The 18080-nt window shown below is 38.6% G+C and overlaps 1 protein-coding gene across 3 annotated transcripts in view; it reads left to right on the top strand.

The window, feature by feature from the left end:
* The window catches only part of Armc8 (armadillo repeat containing 8), a 94574-nt gene that overhangs the window by 44610 nt on the left and 31884 nt on the right, over window positions 1-18080 (top strand). For all 3 annotated transcript variants that reach the window (XM_031345782.1, XM_031345783.1, XM_031345781.1), the window contains 3 exons: window positions 1052-1112; window positions 3227-3427; window positions 6571-6666. In XM_031345782.1, the coding sequence (XP_031201642.1) occupies window positions 1052-1112; window positions 3227-3427; window positions 6571-6666 (358 nt within the window). The remainder of the gene's footprint in view (window positions 1-1051; window positions 1113-3226; window positions 3428-6570; window positions 6667-18080) is intronic.

Raw genomic sequence — 18080 nt, 5'->3', positions numbered from 1 at the left:
TTCTTTGCTTATTCTTTTGACTCAGATTTGAACTCAGTATTTGCCACTAGTTATTTTGTTTGATTTGTTTCCCCCCTCCAATGGTAAGTTCTCTTACTTATCATCATCATCATCACTTCTGCCTGCACACCAGAAGTAGGCATCAGATCTCATTATAGATAGTTGTATTGCTAGGAATTGAACTCAAGACCTCTGGAAGAGCAGCCAGCACTCTTAACCTCTGAGCCATCTCTCTATCCCCCTTGATTTTCTCTTTTTAGATTTTTCTTTGATTACATTTATTTTCATTCAAAGCTAGATATATTATGAAGTAAATTGATTCTCAGTAGAATTGAATCACTGACCAACCTGCAGAGCTAAGACTTCCAAATCCTCATTTCTTTTCTTTTTAAGAATGATTTATTTATTTTATGTATATAAGTACACTGTAGCTGTTTTCAGACACACCAGAAGAGGGCATTGGATCCCATTACAGATGGCTAGGAGCCACCATGTGGTTGCTGGGAATTGAACTCAGAACCTCTAGAAGAGCAGTCAGTGCTCTTAACCACTGAGCACCTCTCCAGCCCCCCAAGTCCTAATTTCTGATGGGAAGCTGCATTGTCTTTGTGACCTTTCTATTGCTGGTGGACTTGGACTGTTCCTACATAAGGCCCTTAACCCTTTCAGTGTACCTTAACATCTCTTTTTGTTAGGGAAAAATGTAAGCAAAGAAGTATAGGAGGAAAAAAGAAGTGAAAAGGAAGGAGAGACAGATAGGGGGAAATAAAGAGATGTAGAGAAAAACAAAAAACCCACGTTATGTCCAGCACCTGGCTTCAAAATGTATCCACTCATTTTGGATTTTCTTTTTATAGCTAGCGTACTATTTATATATGTGTTAGGCTTTTTGTTTTTTGTTTTTTTATTTCTGAGCTAACTGATTTTCATATGAAGAATGTCAGAATCTTGTCATAGTGTTTGGGTTTTTCTTTTTCATAAACTCTTAGAAGCAAATGGTGTTTCTTTAACACTTTAAAACTCAGTAATAATTCATGTCATTTTATTCCAGTTTAACTTACATGTGCAGAGCTGGAGCAATTCGCACAGATGACAGCTGTATTGTATTAAAAGTAAGCCAACTAATGCTCTTAAAAATGTTGGGTATGAATGTTGCTATTCTTGCCTCTTTTCTCACATTTGCATTGTGGTATGGGTACACTGCCTAAAATGACGTTAAACCCATGCTTTTCTATGGTATGCATGAAGTCTAAAATCCAATTTAGATGTATATGAATATCACAATAAAATAATTCTATTATAATCTTCCTTTTATTAGAGAGTATAAAATTGTACAAATATGTAAAACTCAGATGAAGTAGAACTGTTCGTTAGTTACACAGGTAAAGTTCTATCTCACCCTCACAGCCCAATGTCAGGATGCATAAGAGAGTAAAGAAACAGTGCTATAAGGCAAATGCATCCTGACCTTAGGCAGGCCTGAACCTCTGACCATTCCTAACAGTCCTGAGAGCTGGAGCCTAGGGTTAGCACGGCTGCTTCTGACTTGTTGGGATGCCTTACTCTTCGGTTCCTGGTTATGAAAATAGAGGCAATAATTCTCACTCAGCCTATCTCACAGAAGTATTTTGTGAGGTTAGCCATGCACTAACATATTTCAATGTCTTATTTGCTTTAAAGAACAAAACAAATGTATTACCATTATTGAAAAGATGAGTTTAAGGATCATTAATAACATTAAGTTCAAGTTGGGCAGTGGCGACATGCGCCTTTAATCCTGGTTCTCAGGAGGCAAAGGCAGAAGTAGACGGATCTCTCTGAGTTCAAGGATAGCCTGGTCTATGCAGTGAATTCCAGGACAGCCAGGACTACACAGAGAAACCTGTCTGGAAAAACAAAGAGGCAATTAAACAAACAAACAAATATTAATTTTACTCATTAATCCCAGTACTCAGGAGAGTTACAAGCTTGAGGCCATCTTGAACTACATAGTAAGACTGTCTAAACAAAACAAAGCACCAGAAAATCATACATAAGTAGATAAATTAGCAACTTTGGTGAAAAACCATAAGCGCTCCTGAGTAAACACCTATACATCAACTACTCGGGGCTTTCATGTAAAGGGCTGGCTTACTTCTCTAACCCTTACTATATTCTTTCTCATCGTTAACATGGGTTTAGTAGTACTATCATCAAATGCCTCAGTTGGGAGCATTGAACTTACCATGAATTTATAGTACTGATAAATATTAATAATTAGGAATGTTAGGAATAAAATAAGAGCTTCTCCTTAGAAGCCTACAGTTGAGATGTAAAACCTGAACTAGCCTAATAAGACATTGGTGGTACTTATATGTTGACTTCTATGGTAAAAAATAGAACAAAATGATGCAGCTGTCTTTGAGGCAGTTATGCTCCAGTAAGTAACCCCAGTAAACTCATTGGTTTACCACGTTTGGAGGAAGAACCAAGCAGGGATCCAGAAAATAGTGAAGCATAGTTGACTGTCATAGTCAGGACAGTTTCCTGTAACTATTAATACTTTAATGTCTACTTTGACATATCCCTTCAATTAGATTCTTCAGCCTTAGAAATAATAAAGGCCATTCTGAGAGCCTAATATAGAGAAGTTACCAAGGCCAGTGTCCCAGTATTTGAAGCAGCTCAGAAGAACAGTTGAGCTAGTGACACCACAATCATTCCAGCATGGTACTGGGAAAAGTTAACAACTGTGGTTAATACAGGTTACTGATGCTTTAGAGCTAGTGGAATTTGAAAGAGGCAAGAATTTTTTTAAAGTTATATTTTGCTTTTGCACCTGTAGATATTAACTTCTAAAACAAAAAATAAAAGGGATTGCAGCCATCTTGCTGAGGAAAAGATATCATTGCTGATTAAAGGCTGAGCACGTAGATGGGCAGGACTGTTGACATGGTTTGATGTGTCAGGAGTTCTCAGCCATCTTTATAAGGTTCTCGAATCATGTTTCAAAGCGTGGAGGTTCTGTTAACATAATTAAGAGGTTAGTGTGCTAGAATTAACAGTCTGCTCTGACTTTTGCTTGTTTTTGTATTTAAACTTCTTTTTCTCTAAAAACCAGTTGAGGAAATCTATCATACAAACATGACTTTGAGCCAATAGGCACTTGGTTGATTTAGTTACCAAATGCTCTTCATCAAGCTTTTGCCTTTACCAAAAAGCAAATAATTAATCTCCCTGCTTTCAGACTTTGCCTTGTTTGGTTCGAATGTGCAGTAAGGAAAGATTACTAGAGGAGAGAGTTGAAGGAGCTGAGACCCTCGCCTATCTGATTGAGCCAGATGTTGAGCTGCAGAGAATCGCTAGCATAACCGATCACCTCATTGCCATGCTGGCTGACTATTTCAAGTATCCCAGCTCAGTGAGCGCCATCACTGACATTAAAAGGGTATGTGCTTCTGGAGTTTTAAATTTCTTACTGCACACAGCTTTGAAACAACTGACAATTCCATCTAAGAGCCCATTTAAATAAAGGAATCTTTTATCTATACTAACATGGATAGATTGTGAGGTTTAAGAATCTAGTTTGTTTAGTGTTTATTGTTAGGATTTTTTTTACTAAGCACAAAATCAAGAAGAGAATTATATTGTTGGCTTCCTTGACTAAGCTAAATCTCCAGGATAGTGGGGTTCCTACACTGAGTACTGACCGAGTCAGTGTCTAACTCAATTCAGAGCTGCAGAATCATCTCTGCTGCCTCTTTCCTTCCCTCACCACTCCCTTCCCCCTCCCCCTCTCTCTCTCTTCTCTGTCTGTCTCTGTCTGTCTCTGTCATGTCTCTCTCTCTCTCTCTCTCTCTCTCTCTCTCAAGGATGGTATTTTTCTTACTTTTGCCTGGTTGGTCTCAGTTTACTCAGTTTACTGTCCAGACTTTTGTACTCCTTTTTCCTGACTTCCCTGTTCTGGTTTCACACTGTGCTTTTGGTCAGAGGTTAAATGCTAAAGTACCAGTAACTCAGTTTGGGACCACTAAGGACCAAGCCATGTTTACTTTTTCTGAAAATAAAGTTCCTTGGAGTTTGGGATTCTTTTTGACTTTTGCTTGCAGCCTGTTTGCCATTTCCATTTCTCAAAGAGAATCTGTTAACATAACTTTATTTAACGAGGTCATGGCAGATAGGATAGTGACTTTTATTTGTGGTCAAGGCCAGTTTGTGAATGTGGCAGTGGTCCCAAGAATGACTGCTGTCTTCACCTGCCGTGTGCTCTGACTCCTAAAGCCATTCACCCAGCAGTCAGTGGCCTATTTGTCACCTAATGTTGAAAATAAATTAGACACATGTTTTTTCTCTGTTTTTAGGGAGGCCTGAAGTAACTGTCCGTGGGCTTGTGTTAGTTAGGTGCGCTGCCCTCTGCTTTAAAGTTACTCCTGTCAGAGCCAGGTGTGACGCACGTGTCTGTAATTCTGACACTTGGGAGGCCGAGGCAGAAGGAAGTGAATTTGATGTCAGACCCTATCTCAAAAAAATAAATAAATAAAACGATAGTAAGAATAAAACGAAAGTTATGTGTCCACTTGTCCCTGGGTAGCATTCCTCCCTATTAGCAGTGATGGGCACATTGCCGTATCTGTTTTTCTGGGGTGTTTGCTCACACTGATAAAATATCTCACCAATACAAAATACACAGTGAGTCCTGATGCTTTCCTCCCCAGCAAGGCAAAGAGTGAAATGAACATGCTTGAGGAAACTGCTCTAAGAGCTTTGAAGGTCAGCACCTGTAGCGTACTTCACTTCTGTGTAGAAGATTATTCCTGATGTTTAGAATCTTTTTTTTTCATTTCACTTCTTTCATCATAAAACTGGAATAATTTTTAAATGAACTCCAAATGACAAGCATGAGTGAACATTTGATTCAAAAACTTTGGTTTTGGTGTTAGATTACTCAAATATGTTTTAGCTACAAAAGTGTAGGTACTAGACCTACAGAGGGAAATTCTCATGTTAGTAAGTAGGTGGTTGTCATGATATCAGTCCAGATTTGTGTTCTGAGATGTGAGTTATGGCTGGATGCGGTGAGGAGTTGAGGGCTTGTGTGCTCTATGACGTAGCCCTTCAGGAGCCGTCAGTACCAGCATCTGTGGAGCTCCTCTGCTGAGTGTATTCAGAACCACCCCACGTGCATACTGTGTACCTGTGGAACACTTTGTTATCCTAAATTCATACCCAGTGGCAGCTAACTTACAGTGCTTGGTGAGAACTCTGTCACTGCTTGGGCTGTAGCTGATTCAGCTAGTGCTTTAGGAGGTTTCAGAAGAGGGTTTCATAGTGTTCTGAACAATAGCTGCAAACTAAGGTAAGAGGTCACCTTCCCAAAATAGGCCTTTAGGGAAGAAAAGAAGTTCATTTAGAACAATGTTATGACTTTAAAATATTATTGATTCATCTTAGTTACAATTAATAGTTAAATATCCTGAGAAAATGTTTCTATTTTAATTTTATGGTAATTTGTTAGGAAAACAGGTTTGTAGAATTGCTAACATAGCCATTTATATGTATTTAAAGATAGCAGTAATTGTTTCATGCCAATAATTTATTTCAATAATTTTCTTTAAAAATCCTGGACATACATCTAGTGGTGGTGACCCTAGTGTATTGATTGCTAAGGGTTTTTACAAAAATTTTTCTAAAACTTTTTTTCATTTTTTATTAGATATTTATTTACTTTTCAAATGTTATCCCCTTTCCTCGTTTCCCCTCTGAAAACCCTCTATCCCCTATCCCTTCCGCCTGCTCACCATCCCACCCTCTCCTGCTTCCTGGCCCTGGCATTCCCCTATACTGGGGCATAGAGCCTTTACAGGACCAAGGGCCTCTCCTCCCATTGACAACCGACTATGCCATCCTCTGCTACATATGCAGCTGGAGCCATGAGTCCTACCATGTGTACTCTTTGGTTGGTGCTTTAGTCCCTGGGAGCTCTGAGGGTACTACTTAGTTCATATTGTTGTTTGTCCTAAGGGGCTGCAAACCCTTCAGCTCCTTCAGTCCTTTCTGTAGCTCCTCCATTGGGGACCCTGTGCTCAGTCCAATGGTTGGCTGTGAGTCTTCACCTCTGTTTTTGTCAGGCACTGATAGAGCCTCTCAAGAGACAGCTGTAACAGGCTTCTGATGCCAAAATTAGGAAAACATTGGTATGATAGCATTCAGTCTGTCCAACTTGCAGTTGGAGACTGTCTAGCTATGCCTTTTCTCTGTGCCCCTCTTTCAAGAAGCAAATATGGGAGCCAGTATCAGTGCCACTGACAACTACCATCTGAAACACTGGACTCTAAGAGTCATATCTACACCAGAGGTGATGATAGTCAGAAGTAACTCATGCTGACATGGACACAGCAAGATCTCAAATGTGAACAGAGATCAAAAGTAACTAGGAAATTCATTTAGTGACAGTACCAGTGTTAAGAGTTGCTACTTTCCCTGAAACTCAATTATTTTTATGTTTTATTTTCATTATTTTATTATGTTGTATTTTATTAAAATATAACTTACAGACTAATTTGGAATCTCTCTTTCCCCTACTTCCTGTAGCTTGATCACGACTTAAAACATGCCCATGAGCTCCGCCAGGCTGCGTTCAAGCTCTATGCCTCTCTTGGAGCAAATGATGAAGACATCCGGAAGAAGGTGAGTCTGGGAGAGGGGCGTCCCCCAGTCCTGACAGCCAGCAGGCAGGGAGTGACGTCAACCTGAAAGTCGTGGTGAAGAGCACTAACAGTGACTGTTTGAATATAATAAAGCAGAGTGACAAAAGGCATAATTGAAGAATGGATGGGACCTGGATTGGGGGTTGTTTGTTTTTAGAACATAGAGTGGCACGGCCATGCTGGAATGATACATAACTGGCCTGCTGATTGTGTCATTAATATGAATCATTATGTTGCACACTTCTGCATGTGTTCTGATAAAAATCATTTCTAGCACTGTGAAGCTTTAGACACCTCGAAGGATCTAACACTAGAATTGTAAATGTTATTTATTAATATACCTTCTAATGCCATTGAGAAATTCAAATCTCTATTGTATATTGTTCTTTAATAATGTGGCTTAGTTTTATGTTTTGATTTAAATTTTTTATTTTATTTTTTGCTACTGTGCAAGTTTAATGTGAATAAAATTTTTGTGGAATGATGATTTTATGTTTAGTGAGTGGTCATCTGAACTTTCCAGCTCTTCTGAACTGTCTCACTGGTACCTACCCCTATGTTAGTGCGACACTGAACTCATGTTCTTCATGGAGGTTCTAGACAAGAAGTGCAATGTAGTGTTAAATTTTAACCTGGCTCCCCCAACAAACCAAAAATCTAGAATTTACCACTCAAAAACTTACACTCTGATGGAGACCACACAAGGGGATTGCAGACATTAACCAACCGAACCACATGTCCTGTCATGAGTTGCCATAGTAACATTTTTTAATTGAACATGATGTTTTGACTGACTCTCTCCATCTGTATTGGTATTTTAAGGAGAATTGTGAGAAAATTTACAAAGTATTCACACTTACCATGATTCAGAGAATTTTAGGCTTGTTAGAGAAATAAGGAAACCAACCTCAAGTATGTTGGATGAGACACTGAAAAGGAGTCACCCTTGAAGAAACCAGAGGAACAGCAATAAGATGAGAGAGTGAGGAGCTCTGATTTTAAAACCAGCTTAAAATGCACAGCCAACAACAAGCTGAGTTTCCCATGTATCTCAGCTGTGAGAGGTTTTTGACCTCTTTAAAAAAAAAAAGTGGTTTAGTACATGACTTATAAATGTCATCTTTGACACCTATGATTTGCACTTGTGAACTGTTACTTCAAAGCAAAATTTAGAGATGTGGAATTACCTGTGTCTAACCATGGTTTATGGATGTTGACACTGAAATATTTTGTTCACTTTAGACATGTGGTGTATCACAAGAGATGACATTTTGATGGTAACTCATAGAGATAAAATTGATGATGACATGAAGTGTGTAATTTATGATTGAGTTATTAGGAAATAGGAAGAGTATTTTATGTGTCCTTACAGCTCCAAGAGACCATGCCCTAGACTAGAGGAAGTTAGAAAGGGACCATTATGGGAGTAGGATGCTCATTTGTACTTCTTTGTACTTTTTTTGTCAATAAATGATTGTTTTGGAATTAATGACTTAATACGTGATACCGTGTTCTAGAAGTACTTGCAACATAACAGTCTAATCAATAGTCTACTAAAACCTGTATTCACAATGTGTACAAATGTCTGGTAAGGCTGTTGATCATTTCTGTAGAAAGATAACAAATAAAGAATAAGTTATAATTGTTTAAAATCTATAGTTTTTATGTGTGTGATAAAGAAAAGTTACTGTACTATTCTTCTGTGATGGGATTATGTAGTATCTTTAGAAAGTTATTTAATTCTAGGAAATTGCTGAGTAGTGTACAGTTCATAGAACTCACTGAAGAAATTGTAAAGTGAGAATTACAAGAAAACATTATGACAATCTACTTAAAGACTGGTCTTAGAAGTGGAAAAAAACCCCTTATTTCCAGTGTGTAAAAGTGGTGACTCTTCCTTGAATGCAATTCTTTCTATTCCTTTCTTTTTATTGAAATGATTATTTGGATAGATGGAATTTTATTTTTCCCATGAAATATTTCTTTCTCTTTTATACTTATGCCTTATGTAATTTGATTGTATTTTTGTGTAGATTCTTAAAGTACACTGTAATTATTTTTTAATATAGCATTTATACTTGTCAATATAGAGTTTCAGTGTACTGATGTATGTGTGAATAATCTTGATAAGAAATTTGCCAGACCCCCCAAAACAAATTTTTATTTATTTTTATTTTTACTTTTTGCGTGTTTTAACTATAAAGATGAATTGTTCAGTTGGTCTGGTTTTCATATTGGAAACAGGAACCTAATTCAGTAGATAATACTCGTCACAGTGCCCTCCAATGGCCAGCTAAGGAAAGGCAGAAGAATAAATACGAGAAAACCAGAACAAAAACCAGGCACAGTGAGAAGTAAACCCAGCTGTAAAGGAAAACGGCCACCAGCTCTCTTCTAAGCCCCCCGCCTCTCTGCTTTGAAAGATGAGATGGCCAGAGGTCTGTTGTGTTATTTCTTGAGTCAGACAGAATTCAGTGTTAAGACTAAGCATGATCTCCATGTCAGAGATTTGTCATCCCTTTTTTGGAATCATGTCACTGTATTTTCATTAAAAACAACAATAAAAACCAGCTGCTCCTACAACTTAGAAGAACTCAGTAAATATCTGTGGAACAAGAGTTGGGTGTGCACTTGCACACCTGTCACTCCAACACTTGGGAGATTGGAAGCCGAAGAATCAGGAGTTCAAGGTCATTCTTGGGTACATAGCAATGTTGAGGCCAGTCTGGGTTATATGAGACCTTGTTCCAACCCTTCCCCCACCCCAAAAAACTGTTGAGTAGGTATAGAAACAAAAATGCAGAAATAATACTCAGGGGGATGTGTCATTTAGTATGACGGGATCGTCCTTTCTCCTGTGCACAGCAAAGTTGGCATTATTATTCCTAACTTTTCATCATTTATCACTCTGGCATACTTGCTAATTTCTTAACTGCTTGTAGTATCTGGATAAAAGGATAAAACAAGGCTCTCATTGTAAGAGTGAAGGTATTACCATTAGCTAGGTCAGGAAAAGGGAAAAGCCTGAGGCAGTATGGGCTCATGAACTTAATGGTATTATACCTTGCTATATACAGATTAGAATTCAGCTTACCTGTGATAACTTGGTAACCACTGATGCTGAGTGGATTATGTTAGAGAGAATAAGGAAATGGACAGGAAATGAGAGCTCAGAAGAATGTTTTAGCTGTAACTAAATTGACAGTAACACCAAGGAGGTGTTAGCTCTGGTCTCTGTGAGGGGTGAGTCCAGTTCCTAATGATACCACATCATAGTGCTGGCTAGAAAGCTGAAGTTCAGCTCATGGGGCAGGATAAGATGTAGAACAGTAAGCTGTCATACGCAGGCATTGCCAGTGAATGGTTAAGCCATGCAGAGCCAACAGCAGCAAGCAGTCCTGTAGTTTTTGAAGCCAGTTCTCTTCTAATGAAGACACGAAGACCGTCACTTCATTTCATACCTGTTGATCATCAGGGACATTAGAATCTGAACACCTATTACTCTATTGCAATCTCTTGAAGGAGTTAATGGAATGTTTCAGAAATTTAGGAAGTATCCATTGGAGGAAAATGACAATGGTACAGAATAAATTAACTGCAAAGAAATTACCACAGTAAAGATGTTGTCTTTGCTTTGGGTAAAGCTAAGTTAACATTAAAAAGGTTAATAGAGCACTGATAGTAGTCACTGTCCCTTCTGGGGCTCTGCCTCGGTGAGCCTTTCCGAATGTTTCCTCTGATGTCCGAGTACTGGCCTTTTAGCTGGTGGTACTTCGATCAACTAGAATGTAAGCTCGTGAGGGCAGGGGTTCTTTATTTGTTGCTCACTAATGCCTTCCTAGCATCTACAACTCTACACAGTTAATGATAAACATTTGAAGAATGAGTGACCAGTGAACAGTAACCAAAGAAATGGATGAATGAGCTGTGTTGTAGAATTACATTATTCTGTACTGGTTATCAAGTAATATGTTGACCTGACGTGATTAGGCGCTGTCCGAACTTCTCCAGCAATCCTCTGTATAAGAAGAGAACGTTAAATGGGAGAAACAGATTTCTGCTCCTCACAGGCAAGCATTTGCATTAGATACAGCATAGAGAGAACACAGATAATTCTCAGCTTTCAAGAGGCAGGTAATAACTGGGCAGTGGTGGCACATGCCTTTAATCCCAGCACATAGGAGGCAGAGGCAGGTGGATTTCAGAGTTCGAGGCCAGCCTGGTCTACAGAGTGAGTTCTAGCACAGCCAAGGCTTCACAGAGAAACTCTGTCTCAAAAACAAAAACAAAACAAGAAGCAGGTAATCCTAATTTCTAAATGTCTATCTACTAACCTGGATTATAGGCCAGAGAACATATTTTATGTCAGAGTAATCTTGACTGTTGTGTTGTAGTTAGAAGTTCTGGGCTGTAGTTTAGAACTAGCATGCCAAGGCCCTGCGCCCATCCTCAGTACTGCAAGGTGGAGACAAGATTCTCTTCTTTCTCTGTGTGTGATGTACAAAAATTGATAGAATTTACAGTTATGAATCTGGAATACATTTTCTAAGCTAAATCTATGTAGTTTGTAGAAATTAGTCTGACTGAGCAATCAACCTGTTTGTTAAGGTGATATTATACCTACTTGAAGTATTTGCCCACATAATGAATGTCTGTTGCTTTTTTTAAAGGCCAGCACTGTCTTCAGTTATACAGTGACTAATTGAGCTACTGTTGTAGTTGCTCAGGAGAGAGACGGGCATGTAGATCAAGAACATTAAAAACTCAGCCTTTGCTATAAAGCCAGAGGAGTGAGAAATAGTCAGGTAGCACTTGATAGGGGCACAAGGAATTATTTGGAACAAATTAGAGTGTGCCTGTTGTTTTGAATGACATGGAAATCTAATTGCTTTGGGGTCATCCCTTTTGCTCCTTCCTAAGTGCTTTTTATTTCACATTTCAAGAACTGGAAATAGTTTTCAGTTATGCCTTCTGCGGAGATTTACAATAACTTTATATGGCCTGAGGCAAAGCAATCAAGGTTGGGATTTTCTTTTTTTTTTTAAAGTGACAGAGTCAGGCTAGCGGACACTCCTGGTCTAAGTGATGGTGCTCCTGCCTCAGCCTTGTGACTGGCTTAGACTGCAGGTGACACCATTGGACTGCTTAGACTGCAGGTGACACCATTGGACTAGCCGCTTTTTATCTTTAAATTGAACTTTAGAAAAAATATGAGCAGTAAATAATGGCAGAAGAAAATAAGAACAAAAGAGGCAACAACAAAAACCGAGAATCTCCTTCCTGTGCCTCTTCCCAGGAGGGAAGATTCAGCATAATTATTCATATTCAGCATGACACTGGCCACATAATAAGCACTCAGCAAATATCATCGGTCGCTTGGTTACCTTAAATTACTTTATCAGAAAAATAAACACCATATATGTCTTTTGTGTGTTTGAAGAAAAGATGAGCCACATTTGAGATGTAAATATGGATTTATAATGAAGAATGTGACTTCATAATGTAAACTGCCCAAATTGTCAATAAGTCCATTTCAGAAAAAGAATTCTTATATTTTAGAAACATACTCCTTCTATAATGAATCTCTCATTTCAGATTTGTTTTTTAATAATTTAAGATACATTTAAAAATCCTGACTTTTAGAAACGTTATTTATGGTTATCTAAGTATTGCCAGCCATGATCGACACTAACACTATTGCTCCAAGTAGTCTCTATTCCTAGGAAATGAATCCCCAACGCAGTCACATTATCTTTCTGGTTTTAGTGCTATAAGATTTTATAGGAGGTTTATATTTGAAGTCAGTTTTCATATTTTGTGCTTCAAATTCTGTTACCCATTCTCCATGAAAAGTTTTATCTTTTGTTTATAATTTGATTTTGTTGTTATTTGGTCTTTTAAGAGTGTAAATGACCATGAGTTTCTGTTTTCATAGTTTTACAAGGTGTGATAGTTCTAAATGGTTATTTCAAAAGCACAACACCACATTCTGTATTTGCCTCTTCCGCCGGGCAGATGCAAAGAATCACTTCTGAACTTTACCTGTGCATTGAAGCAAACACCTGAACATTTTAAGGGTTTCCATGGCACCACAAACACAGCATCTTGTAGGACTTGACGTTGCTATAAATATAGCAAGCTCAGAGTTTATAATTCCTTAATTGGTGACTCAATTTTTAAGTTACCTTCTTAAAGCTGACCTTCCAAAGAATTCTAAATAAGCCCTGTGAGGTTCATTTGAGATGGTAAGTATTTCTAAAGAGAAAAACAGGTTTTGTTACATGTCCACAAAGGTGTGACCCTTGACCTTAGCACACTGAATGTGTGTCATACTGCTGTTTACACAGTAGACATACTTATAGAAGAAAGCAAAAGATATACCTCAGAATTTCATTAAATGGAGACATGGAGTTAAGTATTTTCATACAGTTGTTGGTTGGTGTGTAGTTATAAGTTCTTTATAATTTAGCTAAAAGACAGGTATTTTATAAACCAAAAAAGGGCAAAAATATGATCTTTGATTACATTTGTAAAGCAAATGAGTGACTTAGTTGGATTTTTTTTTTCATGAGTATTTTATCTGGATATGAAGTACTTGGAGTAATTAAGTACTTTGAGTTTGTGGACAGTCAGGGCTGCCATTCCACTCTTCCAGGGTTAAATGCTGGTACAAGGTTCAGCAGTACACACCTGTCACCTCCGCAGTGCCTGCCATGGGAATAGCTTCTGCATTTTTAAATGAGGGAAAATGCTTTTTGACAAAAATATTTTTCCTCTGGTAGGACATGAGAAGAATAAATTCATTTCAAACCCGTGCCTATATGGCTCTTTCCTAATCTAGCCATGTTCATTTGTCTTGAACTCCCAGGGCATGTTGACCAGTGAAGCAGAAGCACACCCCTCTATAGTTAAAGGACTTACTGTACTATCTGGCCTTTGCACAAAGAAGCTATAATTCGGTGCTGAGAGCACAGAATTACAAAACAACAACAAACAAACAAAAACCCACCATAAACCAGTGATCCTCAACCTGTGGGGGTTCCACCCTGTGGGGATTGAACAACCCTTTCACAGGAGTCATCTGTGACCATCAGAAAACAGATATTTACATTACAATTTTTAATAGCAAAATTACCATTATGGAGTAGCGATGGAAATGATTTTATGGTTGGGGTCACCACAGCAGGAGAAGCTGTCTGAAGGGTTTTTGCAGCATTGGGAGGGTTCAGAAGCACTGCCATAAACAGATTTGGTAGGAAACTATACTTGCGCCTTCGGTCTGTAAAAGGCAATGGGGCCTTACAAAACCAGGAGGAGGGGCTAGTTGTTTGCCTCCCTGCATAAAAGCATTAAGCACTAACTGTATGATGTCACTAGGAATTCCTTATAACTTAATTCCCATATTTGAGGAGTGGTGATGTCATATGATGGACCTTGGGCAAATGATATAACTGGCTTTTATTTATGATATAAACTATTTGGAGGATTCTGTAGAATGGTTAGAACATTACTTAATTAAAATGCTATATCTAAGAGAAAAGCAAAGCATTATGTTAGAGGGTCAAAAATCATACAGTTAATACACATCTAGATACGGTGGGTTTTTTTTTTGTTTTTTTGGTTTTGTTTTTGTTTTTGTGTTTTGTTTTGTTTGGTTTGGTTTGGTTTGGTTTTTCGAGACAGGGTTTCTCTGTGTAGCCCTGTCTGAAACTCACTCTGTAGACCAGGCTGGCCTAGAACTCAGAAATCCGCCTGCCTCTGCCTCCCAAGTGCTGGGATTAAAGGTGTGTGCCACCACCGCCCAGCGATACGGTGTATTTTGAAACTGAATTCCATATAAATTGAACAGCTATTGATTGAGAACTCACTATGTGCTGGACACTGTGGTAAACTTCGGTATGTTATTTCTCTTAAACCTCACACCAACCTGTGGGATAACTGTTACCAAACTGAAAACAATTCATTTGATCAAGGTGGCAGCTAATAAATACATCTTGTGTCTGAATTCTGTCCCAGTTTCTCTAAAGCCAATGCCCTCCTCCTAACCTGTACATTGTATACCTTTAGTATAGCCAAAGGATGAAAACTGGTAAGAAGATTGTATTGTTATTCTGAAACGGGAAACTTGGTATAGAATTACATAGCATGCACTAGTTGATGGCAGAGCAAGTTGAGAACATATGGCAGTTTTCCTTGGTTTTGGTACTAGGTAGATTATGAGATGCATTTATTCATTTGTGTGTTTATTGTTCACAATAGATCACCCATGTGGCTAATAGTGAAGAAAAGATTTGTTTATATCTTGTAAGTTTAAAACAGGTGAGAATAAATTGCTGTTATAGTCATCCTAGGGTTTTGTAAGTGTCTGGAAAGTCTCGTTGACACTGAAAACCAGGTTTGCCATGATTAATTAATACATGCAGAGTAAGAATGACTGTAGCAGGATGTGGCTATACAAGCTAGTCAGTGCTTGGGAGGCGTAGGCAGGAGGATTACATGTTGAAGGCCACGTAGCAGAGCCCACAGTATGATTGTAATTGGGATGAACTGTGATGAAGGAGTTTGCAAAAGGCCCTTTATGAAGAACTTTTGTTGAAACCCTTTGCCTTCCACACATGGAAATAGTTGTTTTAGAAGTTTGGCCCTTTAAAGTGGGAAATCTTCACATCTGGTGGTTCTACATCCATTTTAAATGTTTTTGTAAGGGTACCATCTAAATGTGATTATATTGTGAATTATTTCTAGAGAGGAAATATTCAGATACTGTCTCAATCTTTGTGGCATTTTTCTTTTAAATTATTTGTTTATTTTTATTCTCTTGAGGTACTGGGATCAAACCCAGCATATGCATGTTAGGCAAGCCACTCCACCACTGAGCTACATCCCCAGCTAGAGGTAGTATTCAGCATTTTATTTTGTGGACAGATTTCTTATGGAATAGGTTTAAACTTAAGGTAATGTGTGAGGTCCTTTCATCTTCGTAGTCACTGCTTTGTCAAGCTGTAATGTTCATCATTCGAATGTAAGCTACATAAAGGCCATACCTGGACTATTATAGGTGCTAGGCTTGTATTTGCTCACTAAACTGTGTATATCTGGACCTTCATAAAGACTGTGAGGTGTATACCTGTGCATATACAGAATAAATTTTTTATGTTGTACAGTTCCTGGGACAGTACACAGTTCACACCCCTGGAGCAGTGAGCAGAAGGAGGTAGAAGAACATTTATTGCTATTTGAATAGTGATATATCATGGTTCTATTTATTTGTTAAACTAAAGTATAATTTGGTGGCTGCTTACGGTCTGTGCTGATATAATAAGCTAATGATTGAACTTAAAAATTGAATTTCTGTAGTAATACTTTTTATAGATGTGTTGTTTTTTTTTTTTCATGTGACATTTCTGACATCATAATGTTTATATATTTTTGTCGTTGTTTGGGCATAAGAAAAAAGTTTAGCCAAGAGAGAGAGAACTCACATTTCTTCAAAGTATAGAATATATTAGAGGCATGTGTGAGTGTGTGTGTGTGTATGTGTGTGTGTGTGTGTGTGTGTGTGTGTGTTTTGTATGTGTGCAGGTGTATAAGTTCGTGCTTGCTCATGTGGAAGCCAAGGGTCAATGTCTGTGCCCTCCTCGTTCACTTACCACCCCTCTCTTTGCTGCACCATTATGAAAGCCAACCTTTCATTGACAACCATGAGGTCTTCCTTTCACAGTGCTCATCTCAGTGAGGGTTAGAGCTCAAGTCAGTGTGCATTGCTATCTCTAACAACACTTAATAGACTGAAACAGCACAGTCCACGGCCACCTGGTCCCTCCTCTGTGACAGGTCCTTCCTGTTATCCTTCAGCCACTCACTGCTTGTCTGCTTTCTTTCTCCTGCTTAACTAGACTTCCTGGATGCAGTCATTTGTCTCCATAGAGTCAAGAGGCTCCGTCCTCTGAGTTTCAGTTTGGCTCTAGCTATATACTGCTAGTGACCAGTTTGTTGTCTTTAGGACACTTACCAGAGCTTCTGGGAACCTTTCTCACAAACTTGTTTGGAATTAAATTGTACTTGCCTGGTTGCAGTGTACATTACCATAAATGACAGGAATGATATTAAGACAATGACCACTTTGCCATCTACCCATTTGGCTCCAAACCCACCCACATTAAATTGCTTGCAAAGTTCACTAATAGCACCAGGAATCCATGAGGTGGCTTTACATATAGTTTGCTTGACCTGATTAAAACATAATTCAGAGCCCAAACTTAAGGTTGTTTTGTTTTTTTGTTTGTTTGTTTTGTTTTGTTTTGTCTTGCCTTGTTTCTTTTGGTCTCTGAAGGATGTTTCATCATGAGTCTTGCTGAGGAAGAGTTGAATCTAAGTGTTTTGCTTTGCTTTGTTTCTTTAGTGATATATTCCTGATCCTTCTAGCTAGCTCTTTATAAGCTCTCAGGAAATGGCTTCTGTCCTGGCCATAACTGCATTATGAGTCTACTGGAGTTTATTAACGAGGGTTAAAAGTTTCTCTTGGATCTACAGGTCATCTTTGGGTTGTTGACAATGGCGTCTGCGCAGTGAACCATCTTGGTGTTATTTGGTCCTGTACTTTTACTGTCTCTCTTTCATGCCTACAGGTCTTTGTCCTGGTGACAGGGATCTCTCTTCCTGTTCTACTAGATCCATGTCCATTCCTGGAAGAATTACAACAATACAAATGCAACAGTATGCAGACACTGACTGTAGGCACCAGTGCAGCACTTAGTCCACTGACCTAAACCATCATCAGTGTCAGATGCTATCATTTAATTCTGTAGTTAGATTTACAGTCCCAGTACCTAGCAGAAAAAAATGACTGCTTCCACCAGAAAGCCAACCTGAGACCAGTACCCCTGATGTTGGATGTAGTGTCTGCAGCAGAGGGCAATATCTCTTTTATAGACTCTCCAAGACCTGTGGACAGAGCAGTTTCCAGTTCTACTTGACATTATTGTTACGTCCTCAAAAGACCCAAGATGCCATTCTGAATGCTATGACTTGATCCCTTTCAAAGCTTTGGAGCATAGTGCTGGGCTCATTAAGACGTACAGTAGAGAACATGGTTTATTGCTCTTGCCTTTCCAACCCCAGATCTCTAGAACAACGTGGCACTCCATCAGACTCTCAGTGGATCTTGGCAATAGTCATGTCTAACTCCTTCACTGCTGACCTGGAAATGTGTTGTCCAGATTTCTAACCCTTTCTTAAAGCCTTTGAATCATATTTGTTCATGGTACTCAGTGTAATGTTCCCTTTACCCTGCATACATGGCTTCAAGTTGGATCATGTTGTTCACATGACCTTTCTGGATGCCCTTTTGGACTGGAATTATGTTCATATTCTGATTTTTTTTTTTTTTTTTTT

The sequence above is a fragment of the Mastomys coucha genome, unplaced genomic scaffold, assembly GCF_008632895.1.
Source record: "Mastomys coucha isolate ucsf_1 unplaced genomic scaffold, UCSF_Mcou_1 pScaffold23, whole genome shotgun sequence".
NCBI lineage: Eukaryota > Metazoa > Chordata > Mammalia > Rodentia > Muridae > Mastomys > Mastomys coucha.
The sequence above is the reverse complement of the archived record's forward strand: the minus strand, read 5'-3'. Positions and strand labels throughout refer to the sequence as shown.